We start from the raw sequence: 21,602 nt of genomic DNA, 5'->3' as shown, positions 1-21,602 counted from the left end.
TAATTCACTTAAATGCCCTTTAAATGCCCTGAGAAATGCTTTTATCTATAATATCTTTAACAGCTTTTTATTTGTTTTGGTATAATGCTTTTAATAGGCTTTCCAATAAAGTTACTGCATTGACTAATTACCTGAAGCATTTTTTTTATCAGCTGCTTTTTTGCAGTTTTGTACAGATGAAGTGATTAAAAATGTTGATATTGAATGTCAATAATGACTAACTTTGTTCCATTTTTGCCTAGCTTTTTTGACGAATTATTTCAACAATTGATTCGCGAAATTTCTTTGGGAGTTACAAACATCTAACTTCCTCAGAAATCATTATTTGAATGTTAATAAATTCATACTTGCCCTCTCTAAAGAAGTAAAAAAATTATTAATTTCTAAAAATTATGTGGTACGGGATACTTCGACATTGCGAGATCTCGTATTACAATATCGTGCCTCGCTTCGTGTCTCATCGGAATGTCGCGTCTCGCCCGATTCTGAGTTGCGCCGATTTTCAATTTATGCATGGCATTACCTGGATAAAATTTCAGGAACTCATGCAAACGTTGAAAGTGCTTTTTCCAAAGCCGGATCTGAAAGCTGCAATTCTTCGGAAAAAGGCGATTTTTATACATATATTTCTGAATGAAAAACAAAAATACGTGTGTAATTGTCTTCTAAATTTTCTTCCATAGACCATTTAAAGGGCCTCCGTGGCCGAGTGATTACAAAAAATCACTTACCCCTAAACGCTGTAGTTCGACACATACTGTTACTCACGGGGCGTCGAATTATTCCATACGAGGATCCCGGTCAGGGCCAAAATGCGGAATACCTATCCACGCGCGCTTGTAATAGTAATTAACTATTACTATCCCTTCGAACGTAATAGCTATTTCGTGCGCACGTAAATATATCGCGTGGCAACGTAAAAGTTATTGTGTGCGCACGTAATAATTAAGTCCCCTTTTATCCAACCGTACATACTTAGAATATTTCTTCTATAGTGCCATAAAAAGGTCATTTATAAAACTTTAAGCATTGAAAATAAACGTGGTCACAATTAATAACGATAAAGAATAGACTTGCTACATATATGTTTAGGTTCTATGATACTGGAATCTTTTTTGGATATTTTTATTGTGACATGCAGAACAGGGATATTCTTTAATTTAATATATGACTCTATGCAGAGACAGGAAGTTTTTGACTGACGCGGAAGTGACCTACAAACGGTATTATAAATACAGAAATTAACAGAACAATGGCTGGTAGCCGGTATAGCGTACGGGCATAATTATTACCTTGTTAGAATTTTATGGAACAATGTGAGACAAATATGCTACGAGTGTCCTTTCTAATTGTGTGTCGAACACATCTGTCTCATTTCCAATTTGGCACAAAATGAATGTTTCACGAGCACATCGGTCACACTTTGTGAGACAAATGTGTTCCGAGACAAGTGTGTCTCCTACAATGCCTCCAGTTATAGTCAGTCTTGATTGCTCGAGAGTATAATGTAGATGTAAATATGGCGACTAACCAGCTTTATTTGTTCAGCAAAGACCTGATGTGGTTCTCCATGCCCTATTTCACGATCGAACTCGTGCCTGGAAACATAAAAGAATACATGTATATAGAAACAATCTGTTTCAGTGATGTAATTGAAGCACTTGGTGAAAACCGTTGAAAAAAAAAGTCAAGCGCGTTTGTATGTGCATTTCTTTTTTTTTTTGGGGGGGGGGGAGTGGGGGTTGTGTGGGTGGTGGTGGTGGTGGTGATGTCTTCGATTTTAACTTATAACAATCAGCAAACGAAGCCTTACTAAAACATAATAATCTTTTTAATGAAACAATGGTCATATCGGAATCAAAGTTAGGAGATTCAAAGGTTTAACGAAAAACATATTTAAATATATTATGTATTTTCGTACAAGATAAATTAGGGTCAACAAGGTAACAAAGTTTCTCACATTTTAATTTGTACTGAAAAAACTTTAAACCTTTCGTCCATTTCCCTCTTGCGTAATATGTGTTTATTATATGACTTGTCAAATTGTCTATCAAATAAAAACAATCTTAAGCTCTCCTTGGTTATTGGTACAATCTTAGGACAGATAGGTCAACAGGTTAATTCAAAAAACAAAAATTTTAATGATCATTCAAAAAGGTCCAAAAAAGTTTACAAAAATATTAAAAAGACAATTAAAATGACCGTTTCATTTAAAATACTTTTAATCAGATTTGTATACAGCCAAAAAAAGGGCTGAAAAAAAAGGTTCAAAGATAATTGAATCAAAAATTAACATTTGGCTTAATCGTTTTGATAAACTGTTTTTCAGAATTGTTCTTTTTATTAACAATCATTTTGTCCTTACTGACTTATAGATTTTTAAAGTTGACATCATACGTTAATTTAATACCTTTATTCCTTTTGAACAAAGACACAACTTGAAACACTAAAACAAGAGTTTGCCCACTTTGATAAATCTGTCTAGCTTTGTTGCTAAAATTTTTTAAACCCCATTATGGCCTCATAGAGCTATTTTGCTATTCCTCAGCTTTACAGATTTTGGTGTCAAAAAAAAAAATTATTGCCCAGAAAATTTTTTGCTTCTGTCTTTATTAACCAATCAGCTACATATTTGTTAATATTTGATATGGAAGTCAAAATGCTACTTTGTTATTATTTTTCAAATTATTTCTTATTCAATGCAGGCTATGCATTAAAATGCTCTAAACCATTTTTTAAAGGTGATAAATTTGATTTTCCTCTTTTAAAGAAGGTAGATATTAATTTCTATGCATTTAAAACGTACGCAACGAGATAATAAAAGTAATAGATAAATCTTGATTTTTCTGTCTACAGAAAAAATGATTATTTCTGCTCAGTAAACGTTTCTTGTTTACATAAGATTCTTAAATGGATAAAGTGCAAACAATAAGGTCACGAATTGAAAAGTTTATTTCGGTATAAATGGGTTAACTAAGATCGTTTGTATTAAGTCTGCGATGTGAACATATGGATCTTATCAAATGTGTCATGTCTAACTTATATCTGTATTTAGATCTGAACTTAATTGTGATAAAATGTACTAAAATGTAAATGTGACCAACTATAAATACGAACCTCATTTTGAGAACGAGTATAAATTGTCTTACTAAGCCGGCGACCAAGAGGAACAACATCATGCTCAGGGTTCTCATAGCTTGTCTTGTCTGTGTTTAATATGTTATGGTAACGTATTTTATGTTTACTTTTCATTTAATAAAATTGATATAGGGTATTTTAAGTCACGCTAGAATCATATGAAATGTATGCTTTTATTTTCTTATACAAAGTAAAGGCACACTTAATGTCTTAGAAACAAATAAATATTTTTTTTTTAGAAAAGGGAAACTGAGTTTTTTATAACTGTTTCAATAATGGTTAAGAGTACGTTAGATGCTTGTTAGCTGACAAAGTAGCACTTAATGTGACATGATTTGTCATAAATAAAGCAAAATGTAAACAAAGTTGTATTTTGGCTTCCATACAAAATACTAAAATTTATATAACTTTCCAAATTTTCCAAAGAAAACAACAAAAGAAAAAGATGGTACTATTTACTGACCAATAGTTACTTTTTACGAACAATAGAAGTACCCAAAAATAAGCAGTTTAAGGGCGTAATGGGCCTTTAAATAATATTATGTGTTTTTATCACATTGAATTGAATGAGTTAACAATCATATACTTAGCCGAGTTTTGTCTTCATGCGATAGTGATCTTATTTGTTAGTCGGAAATGTATAAATTGATTCATACATTAAAAACTTAAACGAATTGGATCAACTTGAACAAAAAAGTTTCATTTCAAAACTTTTAAATTTATTTTTGTACATTCATTGTAACCAAATAATTTTTTCGCTTTCAAAAAGGGGGAATCAACATCAAGTTAAAATTGAGCAGTAACCATTTTTTGTCTCCCTCTTTTGCGGGACTTTTAAGTCGAAAATTAACTTTGGGGCTTTACAAAATCAAACTGATGTATTTTTTAAAAATGCCACACGATAAAAAAGGCCCAATAATAGTGATTTGATTTCATTTAAATTTGATAAGCTATAAGGTCGGGGGTACCCGAAATTTTGATAGTTAAAATGCAATTTGTGTAATATGTATAGATAAAACATGGTTCGTTTTAGTGTATGACAACAACAACAAAGTCCTCACCTAGGTTATAACCACAATCACACACATCATAACCATTCGCATCATAACACCAAAACACGACGAGGGAGCCTCCAGCGAGGGAATCTTTTCACGTTTATCTACGAACTCACTCGTAAGTGGTTGTTTTGCTCAAACGATAAACGTTACTAATGTTACTACAAATAATAAAATTTCTAAAATAGCTATCATTTTTATATTTAAATGCTTTTTTGACAACGACATAGATTGCATGGACACTTAACATGATTCAAAACCCCCATCCCTGACAATACAATAAATAATTAAATTTTAAATGTATATCTAAAAATTTGATAAACTTAAAAAATATATTTTCAGGCAAATGATGGTTGTAGTTAGCGCGCCAAGGAATGTTCGTATTTGCATTAAGTGACAGTGAAAAGTCGGCTATCCACACAGACGCTGGTATACGGGCAGTAGAGGTAAGCTTTATTTGTCTTTTTGAAACTGACATAAAATGTTTGTTATTGCCGGGTCTTTTTGTCATATATTTTTGGTTCAAAACTGATTTTTTCTTCGATCATTGTTTTGTATATTTGTTAATACATAATCATATTTTCTATATAATAATAATAATAATAATAATAATAATAATAATAATAATAATTCTTTTGAAGATTTTTTTATTCCTTTCGTTGTAGTATAGTTTCAGATATCTCCCATAACCAAAAGTGTTGCGTTTTGAGCCTATTCTTTTCTAATTTATTACAGCTACGTTTACTGAGTGCTTTAAGTACCTCAGCTGTGACAACTACAACCAGCGATCAACTGGATCCTAAGGCAGCACATGCATGTGGCAGACATGCAACGACATTCTACAAGGAATCCAGTTCATAATTCTATAAGATTGTACATGTACAAGAATAAAAATAAATGATAATTAAATGTTGTCATTTTTAGTTGTTAATTGATAGACAGAAGAACAATGGCTTGTTTGACTTCAAACAGAAGTAAGAGAAATCAGGACAACGGTTTGTTGCATTAAGAAGGATGATAATGTTAAATAATACATGCAACCCTACTATACCATCGTCCGTATCGTGAACCAAATTTTTCATAAAAATCCGTATTTTGAATGAAATTATCAGATAATTCAGTTCAAATTCAAGATTTTGTCGGATCGAAAGGAACTGTTATTTCTACAAATGAAGTACAATGTATCTAGAAATTGTTCGAAATATATAAGTCTAATTCTATTATGTTAGGAATAAACATTTAAGGCACATGTTGTGCCATAGCATATTTCTTTGAGTTAACTGTACATGTATTTATTTTGTGATTTAATAATGCTCACAACACTATTCATGAAAATAAGATTTAAAATATTGTTCAACATAATTTATCACACAGATTCCATTTTTAATGATTTACAGACTTTCTATCATGATAATATGTCAGTATTTTAAAATACTTAGAAGTATTCTCAGCCAATATACAACTTCTTATATCAAGTTCATTTGCAACACCTCAACTGTCATTTACATATTTTGAAATAGAACCTTGAATATAAAATAAACGTTTAAAGAAAAATATGTAAACTATAGCGAAAGATATAATTATCTGTGTTTGTCTGTACCAAAATATTTGTAAAGAATAGAAAATATAAAATCCTACAATTTATGGGGAATGATTATATAGTAAAGTAACATGGACATACGATACATGATACATGATCGTTTACTTTACCTTACACTGATTTACGATGATCATTAATTGCAGTTTTACACTGCTATTATGTCAAGCTCGTCTTTTATATAAGAAACTATATTTTATCTAGCCCTTCATTTAAAACAAAACTCATAAAAATCATACCCTAACTGTCGCTCCACTACCCTTCGCTAGGTATTCGCTGGTTTACTGTTATACATAGGCTGGTTTACTGTAATACATAGGCTGGTTTACTGTAATACATAGGCTGTTTTACTGTTATACATATGCTGGTTTACTGTAATACATAGGCTGGTTTACTGTAATACATAGGCTGGTTTACTGTAATACATAGGCTGTTTTACTGTAATACATATGCTGGTTTACTGTAATACATAGGCTGGTTTACTGTAATACATAGGCTAATTTATTGTAATACATAGGCTGGTTTACTGTAATACATAGGCTGGTTTACTGTGATACATATGCTGGTTTACTGTAATACATAGGCTGTTTTACTGTAATACATAGGCTGGTTTACTGTAATACATAGGCTAATTTACTGTAATACATAGGATGATTTACTGTAATACATAGGCTTGTTTACTGTAATACAAAGGCTGTTTTACTGTAATACATAGGATTGTTTATTGTAATACATAGGCTTGTTATGCAATAAAAAGGCTTTCTTACTGTTATACATAGGCTGGTTTACTCTAATACATAGGCTGTTTTACTGTTATACATAGGCTTGTTTACTATAATACATAGGCTGGTTTACTGTAATAAATAGGCTGTTTTACTGTAATACATAGGCTGGTTTACTGTAATACATAGGCTGTTTTACTGTAATACATGCTGGTTTACTGTAATACATAGGCTGTTTTACTGTGATACATAGGCTGGTTTACTGTAATACATAGGATGGTTTACTGTTATACATAGGCTGTTTTTTCCCGTAATACATAGGCTTGTTTACTGTAAAACATAGGCTAATTTACTGTAATACAAAGGCTTTTTTACTTTTATACATAGGCTGGTTTACTGTAATACATAGGCTAATTTACTGTAATAAAAAGGCTTTCTTACTGTTATACATAGGCTGGTTTACTCTAATACATAGGCTGTTTTACTGTTATACATAGGCTTGTTTACTATAATACATAGGCTGGTTTACTGTAATACATAGGCTGTTTTACTGTAATACATAGGCTGGTTTACTGTAATACATAGGCTGTTTTACTGTAATACATAGGCTGGTTTACTGTAATACATAGGCTGTTTTACTGTGATACATAGGCTGGTTTACTGTAATACATAGGATGGTTTACTGTTATACATAGGCTGTTTTTTCCCGTAATACATAGGCTTGTTTACTGTAAAACATAGGCTAATTTACTGTAATACAAAGGCTTTTTTACTTTTATACATAGGCTGGTTAATTGTAATACATAGGCTGTTTTACTGTTAAACATAGGCTGGTTAACTTTAATAAATAGGCTGGTTTACTTTAATACATAGGCTGGTTGACTGTAATACGTAGGCTGTTTTACTGTAATACATATGCTGGTTTACTGTAATACATAGGCTGGTTTACTGTAATACATAGGCTGTTTTACTGTTATACATAGGCTGGTTTACTGTAATACATAGGCTGGTTTACTGTAATACATAGGCTGTTTTACTGTTATATATAGGCTGGTTTACTGTAATACATAGGCTGTTTTACTGTACATATTACATAGGCTTGTTTACTGTAATACATAGGTTGTTTTACTGTACATAATACATAGGCTGTTTTACTGTAATACATAGGCTGTTTTACTGTACATAATACAAGAGTTTCAAGAGTTTATTTCAAAGTACATTTGGGCAATATGCCCATACATACACAGTACATATAACAAAGCATACAATACAATCAAATGGTCAATGTCACACTTAACATATATCATTAAGTTACACAGTATTTTTAGCAATCAGAAAACGTAAACTATAGATAGAATATACTATCAACATGTCTCAATTCATATACTGGTAAATAAATACTAAGGACAGATACCATCCTATTAATATGGAAGTAAATCACAAAACAAAACGAAAATAAGTGTATTTAAGAAACAGTGATACAGCGTTTGGGACAAACTTTTAATTAACTGTAAAGAATAGTGTTTCGAACATCGAAAGCTTTAAATATATACATTGATAAGTTTCTAATTTCTATTTCATTTTCTGAATTCATCAATGTAACAAATTTAGGTATATTTGGTCTTTTCCAAAAGTGTTTTTTTTATATATTTTTTTTCGTAATTCATTATATAAAGAACATTCTAAAATAAAGTGAAATTCATCTTCCAAAATAAAACAATTTTTACATTTCCTATCATCAAAAGGTATAGCACTAGGTTAGGCTGGTTTACTGTAAATAGTATCACTCGGATATGTCAAAAGGCATATCATGGGATTTATGAATACATCTAAGATCAAGACTGATTGCAAAATTGAAGCTTGTCCTCTATGATAGTACTTTCCGAATAAAGTGTAACCTGTGTAGATAAGGTTAAATTTAGCATTGCATTACATAATCAAACGTGACTGTATTATCACAGAACAAGATATGTTGTTGTGTGTATCAGGGACAACTAATACAGGCACAGGCAACTGAAGGTTTAATTCCGGTATAGCAATCGGAACTTCAATGTACCCTAAAATATCTAAAGATTGCCCATTTGCAACTGAAATGTCTAAATTAATATTGGAATCTGTCAAATTTAACAGTGGCGGTCTATTTGACAATGACAAATAAATGAGTTTGATACTGTTGAAACCATTGAACCAGTATCAACTAGAGCTATGGCTGAAATACCATTAAATAAAATATTGGCCGTATTGGAACATCCAATAATTCTATTAACCAGCGATTGCTTCTCAATAACCGCCTGTGATTGGCCAACAACAGAGGCGGACCCTAGTTTGGATAAACCGCAGAAGATCCCTGTTGCGCAGCAACATGGCCCTGTTGATTTATACCCTTACTACGACCACGCCAACTGCGATTGGTATTGTTAGATGTGTAATGAGATGTTGCTTGAGGTGGTGTTTCATGTTTGAATGTATCTACTGGTGGGGGTGGTGGTGGTGGTGGAGTATAAAAACACTGAGAAAGAGGATTAGGTTGTGGAGAAAATGATAAGGAATCCACCTTTTGTAAAATAATATGCAATCTTCTATCAATACAAGACTGTAAACCTCGTAGCTGTTCAGAGAAACGCTGTTCAATACCCTTAAGTGAACATTGAACATAAGAGATTGATGCTATCTTCTTAAGAGAAATGTCATATTTAGGTGATAAAAAGGCTATCATTTCTTCTTCTGAAAACAAGTACCTTTTCTCACTTGACTCCATGGCTGAAAAAAAAAATGAAAAAAAAAATGAACAGAGAGAAAAAATATAGACCCTCCGATTGAGTGGACAGATGAAAATAAAGTCAATAAATAAAATAAACAGAAAATAAAAAAAAAATAAAAGAAAGAAATAAGTGTACAAAGAAAAAGACACTGAAGCGGAAATCTGGGGTAAAATAGACCAGGGAAATACACCTAACTTATGGTGAAAAACCAATAAGTTTATTTTAAATAACCCTCAATAATCAAATTTATTGATGTATTCACAAACAATATGAAAAGTAAGTATAAATGCTTTTATCTATATTATAACTCTTACCAGAATTGTTTTTAATTCAATACACCTTTAAAAAAATAATAAAAGGTAACTGTATTTTACCCAGTACTAACTGTACCAATATAAGTACCTTATATAATAATACGAGTGACTTCTCTCGTCTTTCTATCAAAGATGGTGTTCCATATCGTACAACAACTTGTTATTCCTTATTCTCATAGGAATATTGCTTTTACTGGTGTTCATGACAATGTAGGCCATCCCGACAGTGATAAATCTCTATGGTTAGCTCGTCAACGTTTTTATTGGCCTGGAATGGAGGTAGATTTTTACAGTCGCATTTCAGGTTGCAAAAGTTGTATTTGCAGAAAGAAACCGGTTGTACCTGCTGCAGAATTGGTTCCAATCCAGACTTCAAGACCCATGCAACTTGTGTGTATGGATTTCTTGAAGCTGGAGAAGTTCAAAGGAGGGTATGTGGACGTCTTGGTCATTACCGACCATTTTACCAGATACGTCAAGGCTATTCCTTGCCGTGATCAAAAGGCGACTACCACTGCTCGTGCCTTATTTGAACATTTTATTGTCCAGTATTCTTTTCCAGAGCAGCTGCATTCTGACCAGGGGCGGAATTTTGAAAGTCAAGTCATCAAGGAACTTTGCAAGATTGCAAATGTTCAAAAGACAAGAACCTCTCCTTTCCACCCTATGAGAAATTCATCAGCTGAACGATTTAATTGGACCCATCTCAGAATGTTAGGTACTCTGGCTGAAGATCATAAATCTTAGTAGGCAGATTTTGTTCCTTCTCTTGTTCAGGCTTATAACGCCACCAAGAACTCTTCTACAGGTTTTTCTCCTCACTTTCTTATGTTTGGATGGCATCCCCGTCTTACTGTTGATGCCTATCTTGTTACTTTTCCTTCTAACTCTGAACATCTTTCTCCTACTACTTATGTTTCTCGTTTGAAGGAACGCCTTCAATATGCTTATCGGTTAGCTGGTGATGTTGCCAAGAAGCGGGCTGATCAAAACAAGAAGCAATATGACCGTAGAGTTCGCGAGAACAAACTGGTTGTAGGCGATATTGTTTTGGTTCGAAAGGTCAATCTTCAAGGGCGACAGAAGCTGGCAGATAAGTGGGAGAATGATCCTTTTGTTATCATTGACATACCATTTCCTGACCAACCTGTATATAAAGTACAGCTTGAGTCTCGAAAATGTCCTGTTGAAACCCTTCACAGAAATATTCTTCTTCCATTTATTTCTATTCCTGTAGAAGATGCAGATTCACCTGTTGAAACTAAGCCTAAACCAATATCTAGACGTGTTTCTATAAAGAAAGAGTATGATGCTGATTCTATAATCCTTTATGTGAATTCATCATCTTTTGTTTTCGCATACCGGTATTGTTATGCTCATTATATGACGTTCTACCAACGTCGTTACATTATATACGTCATACCACAGAGGAGATTTCCAGTTACTCCCAGTCGCAATACTCGCGTTGATTATGGACATTCTTCTAATGCTCCTTCTTCATTTGTTCTAGCATTCACCCCAATCCTGTGACATAAAAAAAACTGAAACTGTTCTATTTAATTAAACGCCTATTTCTATATACATATTCAATGGCGTTGTACAAAAGGATAATAAAAGTATGTACATATAGATAAAAAAAAAACAACACATATGCATGGCAAATGAACTACAAAAAATATGTTAAAGGTATCAGCCGTGTAAAATATTAAGTATTGAAAACTTTAAAAAAAGAAAGAATAGTTATAAAAAATAACAATAAAAAATAATTTAAAAGAAAATAAAAATTAATGGTTATTTCAGTAAAATTTCAAACACATTTCCACATCTCTATCAGTTTACAGCCCAATCACAATCTTAAAACAATGCGTGAAAATCTCTTAAATAGTAGGTTTTGACATTTTTCTTGAACATGTCCAAAGTCGAAGACTGTCTTATATACAGAGGCAATTTATTCCAGAGAGTTGGACCAACGGTACTAAAACTTCTGTCGTTAAATGTTTTCCTTTTGTTAAAGGGGACAGCAAAACAATAATCCATATTATCAACAGATCTGAGATTTGGTCTTTTTATGGCAGGCTTGTGTAACAGTTCTGTTAGATAAACCGGAGCATTGCCCATAAAACAGTTATACATTGTATATAGTATTTTAAAATTGATCCTAGCTTTAATTGGTAACCAATGCAGTTCCAACAAAGAGTCTTTGGAACTATCATATTTTCCGCGTTGCAAAACAAGTTTAGCGCACATATTCTGGATACGCTGTAATTTCTGTAACTCACTTTCTGAAATGCCAAACAATATAGCGTTGCAATAATCCAAATGTGAGATTACAAGCGACAATACTAGGATTTTTGTGGCGTCCTGAGTCAGATATTTGCGAATGCTCTTTATTCTCAAATAATTTAACATAGCAGTTCTACACTTGGTCTTAACATGTGTTGAGAATCTTAGGCCCTCGTCTAAGTAGGCACCTAAGTATCTTATGACACTGACATTTTGAACTTTATCACCGGCGATATCAATTTCTTTAATTAAACATTTACCAAGTTGGGCTTTACTACCAAACATAATGAATTCTGTCTTAGTGGTGTTCATTTTGAGTTTATTAGCATTCATCCAGTCATTGATGATTACAGCACTGTCTTCAAGTTGCTTTATAGCGTCAAATTCATTGGTCACTGAAGTTGGTCGAAAGCGTTGACTAGCAATGTGGTCATCAGCAAAGCCGTACACAGATATGGATGGTGGTATCACATCAAATAGGGTTCCCGCATATGTGAGATAGAGCCATGGACCAAGACAGCTCCCCTGAGGTACACTGCATTCCAGCAATCGTGGAGTCTATTCAGTAGAATTAACACTGACGCGACAACTACGAGGTCGCAGGTACGAGTCCACCCAAGCTAACACGGTACCATTGACACCGTACTGACTGTGTAACACGTCGAGTAGAATGTTGTGGTCAACGGTGTAGAAAGCTGCACTTAGATCTATTGCAATTAGAGCTGTGACCTCTTGCTTTGGGTAACAAATTATGGGTATCGACATGGTTATTTAGTCTGAAGAGCGCAGCCTTTTCTATCAATTTTGAAAGAAACGATAAGTTACTGACAGGCCTCTTGTTTGACAATTTTAATAATAAACCAGACTTCTTAAGAAGGGGTCTAACGATCGCCTGTTTCCAGTGTGTTGGAAATACGCCTTAAGACAGAGATAGATTGACGAGTTTGGTAATGGTTGGCAGAAGCTCATCTAGATGTGACTTTAATATATGTGTGGGTATTAAGTCCAGCTCACACGATTTGGTATTTAGTTCACAAATAAGGCTCTTCACCTGTGTTTCTGTAAGATCCTCGAAATTTTCTAAAGGTTGAATTTGTTTGAAATTTGGAATGAAGCTTGGAAAATCCTGAAGTGATTTACGAATTTTAGCTATTTTGTCCATAAAAAAGTCTGCAAACTTCTCAGCTAGCTCACCGTCATTTGTAGACTGTGGCATAGGATTTTCAGCTTTAGTACCAGTTAATTCCGAAATTAAACCATAGAGTTTTTTTGAATCACCTTTGGCATTTAGAATTTTCTCACTTATTACTAGTTTTTTTCTCAGAATCAATTTCTTTACAGTATCTATTCCGTGCTTCTTTAAATTTCTTGAACTGTTCTGGCTCTTTGTACTTTCTCCAAATTCTCTCTTTTTTCGGACAATACGCTTAGATTCCAATATTGACTCATTGAACCAAGGTTTTTGAGTTCTGCATATCCTAGTTTGTTCCTTTGTTGGAGCATGTTTGTCGATAACAGATTGGATTTCTGACATATTCCCCAGACAATGTCCAAGTTACTCCAGTGAGTGTACCAGTTACTCCAGTAAGTGTTCCAGTTACTCCAGTAACTATCCCAGTTACTCCAGTAAGTGTTCCAGTTACTCAAGTGTTCCTGTGACGAAGTTTGTAAACCACTTTCTTTTTTATTAGATAACATTATGTCAGGTTTGGTAATACAGTTTTCAAACAGATAATAGGCATTCCAATGGGAACTAATTGTGCCCTCCTGATAACTGATTTATTTCTTTCCTGCTATGAGAGGGATTTTATGTACAGTCTTTCCCCTACTTCACATCAGGAAATTATATATGCATTTAACAACACTTCCCGCTACCTAGATGATATTCTTAACATGAATAATCCTTATTTCGATCAATTGGTTTCTAAAATATATCCCAGTAAACTTAAATTGAATAAAACTAACTTTTCTGACGTTATAACATCTTTTTTAGATTTAAACATTTCTATCATTAACAATACTATAGAAACTAATATCTACAATAACAGAGATGATTTTGATTTTAATATTGTTAACTATCCACATTTAGATGGAGATGTACCTCATGCTACATCATATGGGGTGTATATTTCTCAATTAATCAGATTTGCTAGGGCGTGCAGTCGTGTTGATGATTTTAATGAACGCAATTTATTTATTACTTACAAACTTCTTAAACAAGGTTATCGCTATCATAAATTGCGTTAATATTTTACAAAGTTTTACCATCGTTATTCAGACTTGGATCATGGGTCATAGTAATTTTTCTGCAGTCTTCACTAAAATTATCAAACGGTTTATTAAAAGAGGTTATGACCCAATTATTTTAAGGCATACCGCATGCTTGGTGTTAAACCCTTTTACAGTTGGACGCTACGCTTTCCTCTTTTAATTACATCTGACGGACTAAGTGGGAGACTCTATGATGGACAGTTCTTAAAGCCCTTTGGGACTGAATTGTCTTAATGTTCGTCTTCTGTCTTGCTTCGTCGGGCCCTTGTAGGTGATTTTCTTGTTGCTCTGCCTTCCTTTAAGGCATCGAGTACTTTAGTAATGGTCATTAGGCTGTACCTTTTTCTACATATTTACATTATTTTGTATGTGTTTTATTTATTTCGTCTAATGTAACCATGACCATTGTTAGAATTTCACTTGGCGGGGATTAATTTTATTTACACTTTCATGTCATTAGGAACATATTGGGGCTAAGAAAGAGGTTTGGCGCGCCTAAAACCGGTTTAAACTCCCCAGTGGTTTAACTACCACTGACCGTTCTAAGGCGGTACCCCTCTGTGTTCCTTCACGTCTTTTTCATGTCTGTATTGTTACTTGTTTTGGATGTTTACATGTTTTGTGTTGTCTGTCTTGTTGGATTGTCGTTGACGGTAGGTATTTTCTCAATTCCCCCCTCACCCCTTTTTTAACCCCCTCCCCACCTTTTCACCCTTACAGCCCTTATCCCTTTCATTCCCTTATGGGCCCGTTTTAGTTGATATTATTTCACATTACATGTCCCACTCCTTTCACCCTTATGTCCACTCCAGGTTTTTTGTTTGGTGCCTTCTGGGTGCCATGCTTGGGTGTTTCGGGGGCCGCGTCCTGTGAACGTTGCCTTTGCCTTGTTGATCTTTATTCTTGTTTTTTTTTCCAGTTACTCCAGAAACTATCCCAATTACTCCAGTGAGTAGTAAAATATAGTGAGCTTTAAGTTATTTCTTTATAGACATGCTTGCTTTTTATTTACATTAATTATTAAATAAGAATCTCTTCTATCAAGCCTGGTGTGTATATTTGTATATATTTATTTATTTGTGAAATTGTTTTTATTGTAATTTGAATTGTTCTGTAATATTTTGTATTATGTATTTTGTGAAATGTATTTGTCTTGTGAAATATTTGTTTGTAATGTGATGTCTTATTGTTGTTTTATTTTATTACAGGTTTTATTCTTGCTAGAATAAATCATATAAACATATCAAGTGTTTATTGACATTAACCCCACCACTACACCTGTTACATAGAATTCTGACCAAATAATCCTATCACTAGAATATGTGGTGAACTACGATCTTTTAAGACAAAAATAAAAAAACAAAGAAAGTACTTTTTGGTCATTAATGCTTTTTGGTCAAAAATGCTTTCGATATGAAAAATGAAACTGGAACTATTCATTTCCGTCTGTTGCAGGGTGTATTTGTTCATCGTAAAAATAAACAAATCACCATGACTGGCCAAACTGTCTTTCTTACAAAACAATTGCTTCTTTGTACACTAGGAATCAGATTACAATGAAATGTGGCCCTTTAAATTCGAAATACGATGCATTAGTTTAGTAACAGTCTATTTAGTTTAAACCCATTATTATTATAACGATTTAGTGACGAACACATGTTAAATTAATTAAAAATATAAAATTTTATATATTTTCAGACCATAGTACGTATATAAATTATTATGATGTTTGATGCTGTGTCAACTAGTATTGTATATAAATCAATTTTAGTACGTTAGTGTCAAGTTACTGTTTTTAACAATAGAACAAATAAAACCGTCTGTAGCAGGCAAGGTTCATTCACCTCTCGGTCGCGACATCAGAAAGAAAGCATCGAGAGTTGTTTCCCTTAAATTTTCATAAGTAACATTAATTATCTTTATGTAAGTTTTCATATGCAACATTTTTATCTTTATAAAGCTAAAACATATATATAATGTTACCACATTGGACAGTTATATCTTAAGAGATAGCATAATGACTGTCCTTACGTAAATAACGTAAAAAACAACATTATAAAATTCAAACAGATTCAGACGATTTCTCCAAAGATAAACATAATAAGTTTTGTAATAATACCTCACATCCTTTCAAATGATTTTATGGGCCTTAAACATGCATTAGAATATAAACTTTTTGTTGGCATGGAAATGTGATAATGTATATATCAGTTTGGATATAATGAAACTGATTTACTATACTCCTATAATACTTTTACAATTGTAACATCATGTCTAAATGTTTTATGTTTTAAAATAAAGTATTTCGTCGATTGTGTCATGGTAATTTAAAATTTCAGTAGTTTTACAAATGGTATAATACAATTTACAATTGTGTTTGTGCATGCGTGCGTACGTGGTGATAATGGCATGAATGTGCTACAAGTATAGAGCCAGGCCAATACATACACGCCATGTAACCAAATAAACGACAACTGCAGCATGTGTGCAGTACACACCTTGTACAAATGTACGTACATACAGGAGAGTAAAAGTTAATATTCTAATTCATAAATCCTGTAAATGTCTTAAATGCAAGATTGCATGCATTAATACTTGAATTTATTCATTGTCAACACTTGCATGTTAGTTTTATTGCATTATAATTCTATTTAAGTATAAAGTATAATGTTGTTTTTTTACTTCTTGCATGCAGACGCGGCAGGAGATGTTTCATCTATCAAATATGAACTTTGTCATATTCATACCCGTGAAATCAATTTAAGGGTTGGGGGTTGGTTACGTCGCACCAACATAGCAGAGGTTATGCCTCCAGTTATAGTCAGTCTTGATTGTTAGAGAGTATCATGTAGATGTAAATATGGCGACTAACCAGCTTTATTTGTTCAGAAAGACCTGATGTGGTCCTCTATGCACTATTTCAGGATCGAACTTGTGCCTGGAAACGTATAGTATATATAGCAATTAATTGAAGCATTTGGTGAAAATCGTTGTAAAGTCAAGCGCGTTTTTATGCGCATTGAGGGGAGGGGGGGGGTGGGGGGAGGGGGTGATGTCTTCGATTTCAACTTAACATTTTTAACAATTAGTAACGAAACCTTACTAAAACTCTTTTAGAGTAACATGTACAAGGTAACGAACACATATTTATATATGTATTTCGTACAAATATTAAAGCTACACTAAATAAATATGTAAAAATATTTTGCCGTCGGCCTAAAAACCAATCATTCTACAGATTCATTAACCTTTTTAACAGTATTGCTGTAAATTCCATCAAATATTGTTCATAAATTAGGATATTAAACGGAAAACCCCACGGTAACACTAAAGTTCGTATACGAATTTTAACATGCAAATGAAGATTATAATCAGCTTGTGTATGCGCTACGTCACAATGTTATAACTGCTATCCGGAACACAACAAATATGAGATTTTCTTGTGAAAACACATTTTAACCGTTTAACTTCACGGTGCACTAGGCCTGAGGTTCAGTAAAAAATAAAATAAGATTAAATTTGTATGAAAACATCCGTTACAATGCGGAAATATACCGTTAAATTAGGACGGCTACTTATAGTCATGTTTGTTGATTTAATATTGATGTACGGATGATCAGAAGGCGGAGTTTCTCATGCAAACAGATATTGTACTTCCGATTTCGCCACAATGAGGTTGTCCATTTTTTATGCTTATAAAACTCATTTTGGTTGACTGGACACCAAAATAAGATCTGGAGTCGATATGAAACCCAATTTATCAATGAAATGTCGCTATTTCTGTTTTTATGAAATTTATTTAATGTAACTTTAAGGTCAAAAAGGCACAAAGTTCTCACATTTTAATGTGCTGAACTACCTTTCGTCCATCACCTGCGTATTATTTGTTTATATAATATATTATGACTATCAACTCTCAAATTTAGAACAATCTAAGCTTTCCTTGGTTATATGTGTCATCTCGGGCAGATAGGTCAACAGGTTAATTCAATCAAAATTTTAACCATTCAAAAGGTCAAATAGTTTACAAAATATTAAAGACAATAAAAATTACCGTCTTTTAATTTTTTACAGATTTTTATACAGAGAAAAAGGAGTAAAAAATAAGGTTCAAAGATAATTGAATAAAAATTACATGTGCTTAAATCGTTTAGATTAACTGTTATGCAGAATTCTTCTTTTTATTAACAATCATTTGTCCTTCACTGGCTTATAGATTTATTAAAGTTGACATCTTACGATTGATTTCAAATACTTCATTGTTTTTAAACAAGAAGAACTTCAAACACTAAAACAAGAGTTTGCCCCACTTTGATAAATCTATCTAGCTTTGTTGCTAAATTTTAAAACCCATTATGTCTCATAGAGCTTTTAATGCTATTTCTCAGCTTTTTAGTTTTTGGTGTCCAAAAATACTCATTGCCCAGATACATTTTTGCTTCTGTCTTTATTAACCAATCAGTACATATTTTGATTTAATATTTGGTATGGAAGTCAAAATGTTACTTTGTTTATATTTTCAAATTATTTCATATTCAATGCAGGCAATGTGCATTTAACATGCTCTAAAACCATTTTTAAAAGGTGATAAAATTTGATTTTCATCTTTCTAAAGAAGGTAGAATATTCGTTACTAAGGCATAATGTATTTAATTAAAACGTACGCAACGAGAAAATAAAAGTATTAGTCAAATCTTGATTTTCTGTTTACAGAAAAATGTATATTTCTGCTAAGTAAATGTTTCTTCGTTTACATAAGATTCTTAAATGGGATAAAGTGCAAACAGTAAGGTCACGAATTGAAAGTTTATTTCGGTATAAATGGGTTAACTAAGATCGTTTGTATTAAGTCTGCGATGTGAACATATGGATCTATCAAAATGTGTCATGTCTAATTATATCTGTATTTAGATCTGAACAGAAATGATGATAACATGTTACTTAATATAAATTGTGACCAACTATAAATACGAATCAAATTGCGGACCAGTATCATTGTCTTACTCAGCTGGCGACCAAGAGGAACATCATGCTCAGGATTCTACTAGCTTGTTTTGTCTGTGTCTCATATGTTATGGTAACGTATTTATGTTTCCACTTTTTCATTTATAAAATTGATATAGGTATTTTAAGTCACCTGAATCATATACATGTATGCTTTATTTCTTATACAAAGTAAAGGCACATTATGTCTTAGAAAAACAAATAAATATTTATTTTTTTAGAAAAGGCAAACATCAGTTTTATAACGTTTCAATAATGGTTTAAGAGTACGTTAGATTCTTGTTAGCTGACAAAAGTAGCACTAAATGTGACATGATTTGTCATAAATAAAGCAAAATGTAAACAAAGTTGTATTTTGGCTTCCATACAAAATACTAAAATTTATATAACTATACTGATTTCCAAACAAAGCAACAGAAGAAAAAGATGGTACTGTTTACTAACGAACTAGGGAAGTACCCCAAAATAAGCATTTTAAGGACATAATGGGCCTTAAAATATAGTATGTGCGAAGTGTTTTTCATCATATTGGATTGAATGAGATTTAGCCGAGCGTTAGTTTTGATATGTCTTCATACGATAGTGATCTTATTTGTAAGTCGGAAACGTATAAATTGATTCATACCCCAAATTTGAATCATGAAAAACTGACACATATATAATCTACTTGAAAAAAATATTTTCATATCAAAACATTCAGATTTATTTTGTATCATTAACATAAAAAAGTAAAAGAACTTTTTAACTATTCACAAAGTTGTGGATATCAACATTAATTTACACAATGATGCGGTAACCATTGTTGTCCTACTCTTTACTGCTGGATTTATAGCTAGCAAATTACATTGCATTACTTAATCAAACGTTACTGTACATGTATATTATTTTTGATATGCCCAACACGATAACAGAAGGCTAAAATAGTAATTTCATCTCAAATTATGATACCGCTATAAGGTACTATCTAAGGATATCCGTTAATTTTGAAATTTAACGCTAATTCTGTGTAATGTATTCAATAAAACATGGTTTGTTTCAGTGTATGACAACAACACAAAGACCTCACCATGTTCATAACCACAATCACACACATAACCATTCGCACCATCACACCAACACGACGAGGGAGCCTCCAGCGAGAGAATCTTTCAAGTTTATCTACGAATCTCACTCTGTAAGTGATTGTTTTGTTCCACGCTAACGTTACTATGTTACTTTATAATAAAAAATTACTGAAAAAGCCATACATATTGTATATCTAAATGCTTTTTGACAACACATAGATTGCATGGACACTATAATACATGATTCAACCCCATCCTGAGAAATCATTACAACTCATTTAAAATACTATATAGTTAATGTATTTCTAAAATTTGATAAACTAAAAATATATTTTCAGCAAATGATGGTTGTAGTTAGCGCAAAGGAATGCTACGTATTTGCATTAAGTGACAGTGAAAAGTCGGCTATCCACACAGACGCTGGTTTACGGGCAGTTGAGGTAAGCTATATTTGTCTTTTTGAAACTGACATAAAAAATAGCATAATTGCCGGGGTACATTTTGTCGTATATTTTTGGTACAAATCTGATTTTTTCTTCGATCGTTATTTAGATTATTTGTTAATACATAATCAAAGTTTATATACAATAATAATAATAATAATAATAATAATAATAATAATACTTTTGAACATTTTTTATTCCTTTCGTTGTAGTATAGTTTCAAATATTTCCCATAAGTTTATATACAATAATAATAATAATAATAATAATAATAATAATAATAATAATAATAATAATGATAATAATGATAATACTTTTGAACATTTTTTATTCCTTTCGTTGTAGTATAGTTTCAAATATTTCCCATAACCAAAAGTGTCGCGTTTAATTTATTGCAGCTGCGTTTACTGAGTGCTTTAAGTACCACTGCTGTGACGACTATAACCAGAGATCAACTGGATCCTAAGGCGGCACATGCATGTGGCGGACATGCAACGACATTCTACAAGGAATCAAGTTCATAAGTTTTTTGTACATGTGCAAGAATTAAAGTAAATAATAATTTAATGTGCAAATGGTTTTCAGTTGTTAATTGATAGACAGAAGAACAATGACTTAAAACAGAAGTAAGAGAAATTAGGACAACAACAACAACAACAACATTATCACAGAATGAAAGTGTACAAGATATTGTGTTGTTAGCTAAAAAGATAGATCAATTAGGTGCATTAAGAAAGATGATAATGTTAAATAATACAAGCAACCCTATTATACCATCGTCCGTATCGTGAACCAATTTTTTTTCATGAAAATCCGTATTTTGAATGAAATTATCAGATAATTCAGTTCAAATTCAAGATTTTGTCGAATCGAACTGTTATTTCTACAGGTGTAATATCTAAAAATTGTTTGAAATATAAGTCTAATTATATTATGTAAGGATTAATTA

At 32.4% G+C, this 21,602-nt stretch overlaps 1 protein-coding gene and 1 long non-coding RNA gene across 3 annotated transcripts; both read left to right on the top strand.

Moving 5' to 3' along the window:
- Positions 1-3,139: 3,139 nt before the first annotated feature.
- On the top strand, positions 3,140-21,220 carry LOC132728977 (uncharacterized). Of its 2 annotated transcripts, none has more exons than XM_060714708.1 (4): positions 3,140-3,225; positions 20,186-20,320; positions 20,549-20,650; positions 21,052-21,220. In XM_060714708.1, the coding sequence occupies exons 1-4, from the start codon at positions 3,223-3,225 to the stop codon at positions 21,175-21,177; spliced, it is 366 nt and encodes a 121-aa protein (XP_060570691.1). In that variant the 5' UTR covers positions 3,140-3,222; the 3' UTR covers positions 21,178-21,220. The 2 variants fall into 2 exon arrangements, with proteins under 2 accessions (XP_060570691.1, XP_060570690.1); XM_060714707.1 differs by lacking the exon at positions 3,140-3,225 and adding an exon at positions 19,083-19,219.
- Positions 4,558-5,106, top strand: LOC132728964 (uncharacterized). The gene is made up of 2 exons (XR_009625553.1): positions 4,558-4,639; positions 4,929-5,106. It is a non-coding gene; the product is annotated as an uncharacterized LOC132728964 (long non-coding RNA).
- Positions 21,221-21,602: the final 382 nt, after the last annotated feature.

This window comes from Ruditapes philippinarum, unplaced genomic scaffold (assembly GCF_026571515.1).
Source record: "Ruditapes philippinarum isolate M1 unplaced genomic scaffold, ASM2657151v2 ctg3940_1_1_1_1, whole genome shotgun sequence".
Lineage (NCBI taxonomy): Eukaryota > Metazoa > Mollusca > Bivalvia > Venerida > Veneridae > Ruditapes > Ruditapes philippinarum.
Note: the sequence above shows the minus strand (reverse complement) of the source record. Positions and strands in the feature narration are given on the sequence as shown.

Excerpts from the sequence above, each read along its gene's own strand:
- LOC132728977 (XM_060714707.1), top strand. The coding sequence starts at position 19,172 with ATGCTCAGGATTCTACTAGCTTGTTTTGTCTGTGTCTCATATGTTATG. Across the intron at positions 19,220-20,185 it reads TCTGTGTCTCATATGTTATG|TGTATGACAACAACACAAAG; the intron begins GTAACGTATTTA and ends GGTTTGTTTCAG. Across the intron at positions 20,651-21,051 it reads CTGGTTTACGGGCAGTTGAG|CTGCGTTTACTGAGTGCTTT; the intron begins GTAAGCTATATT and ends AATTTATTGCAG.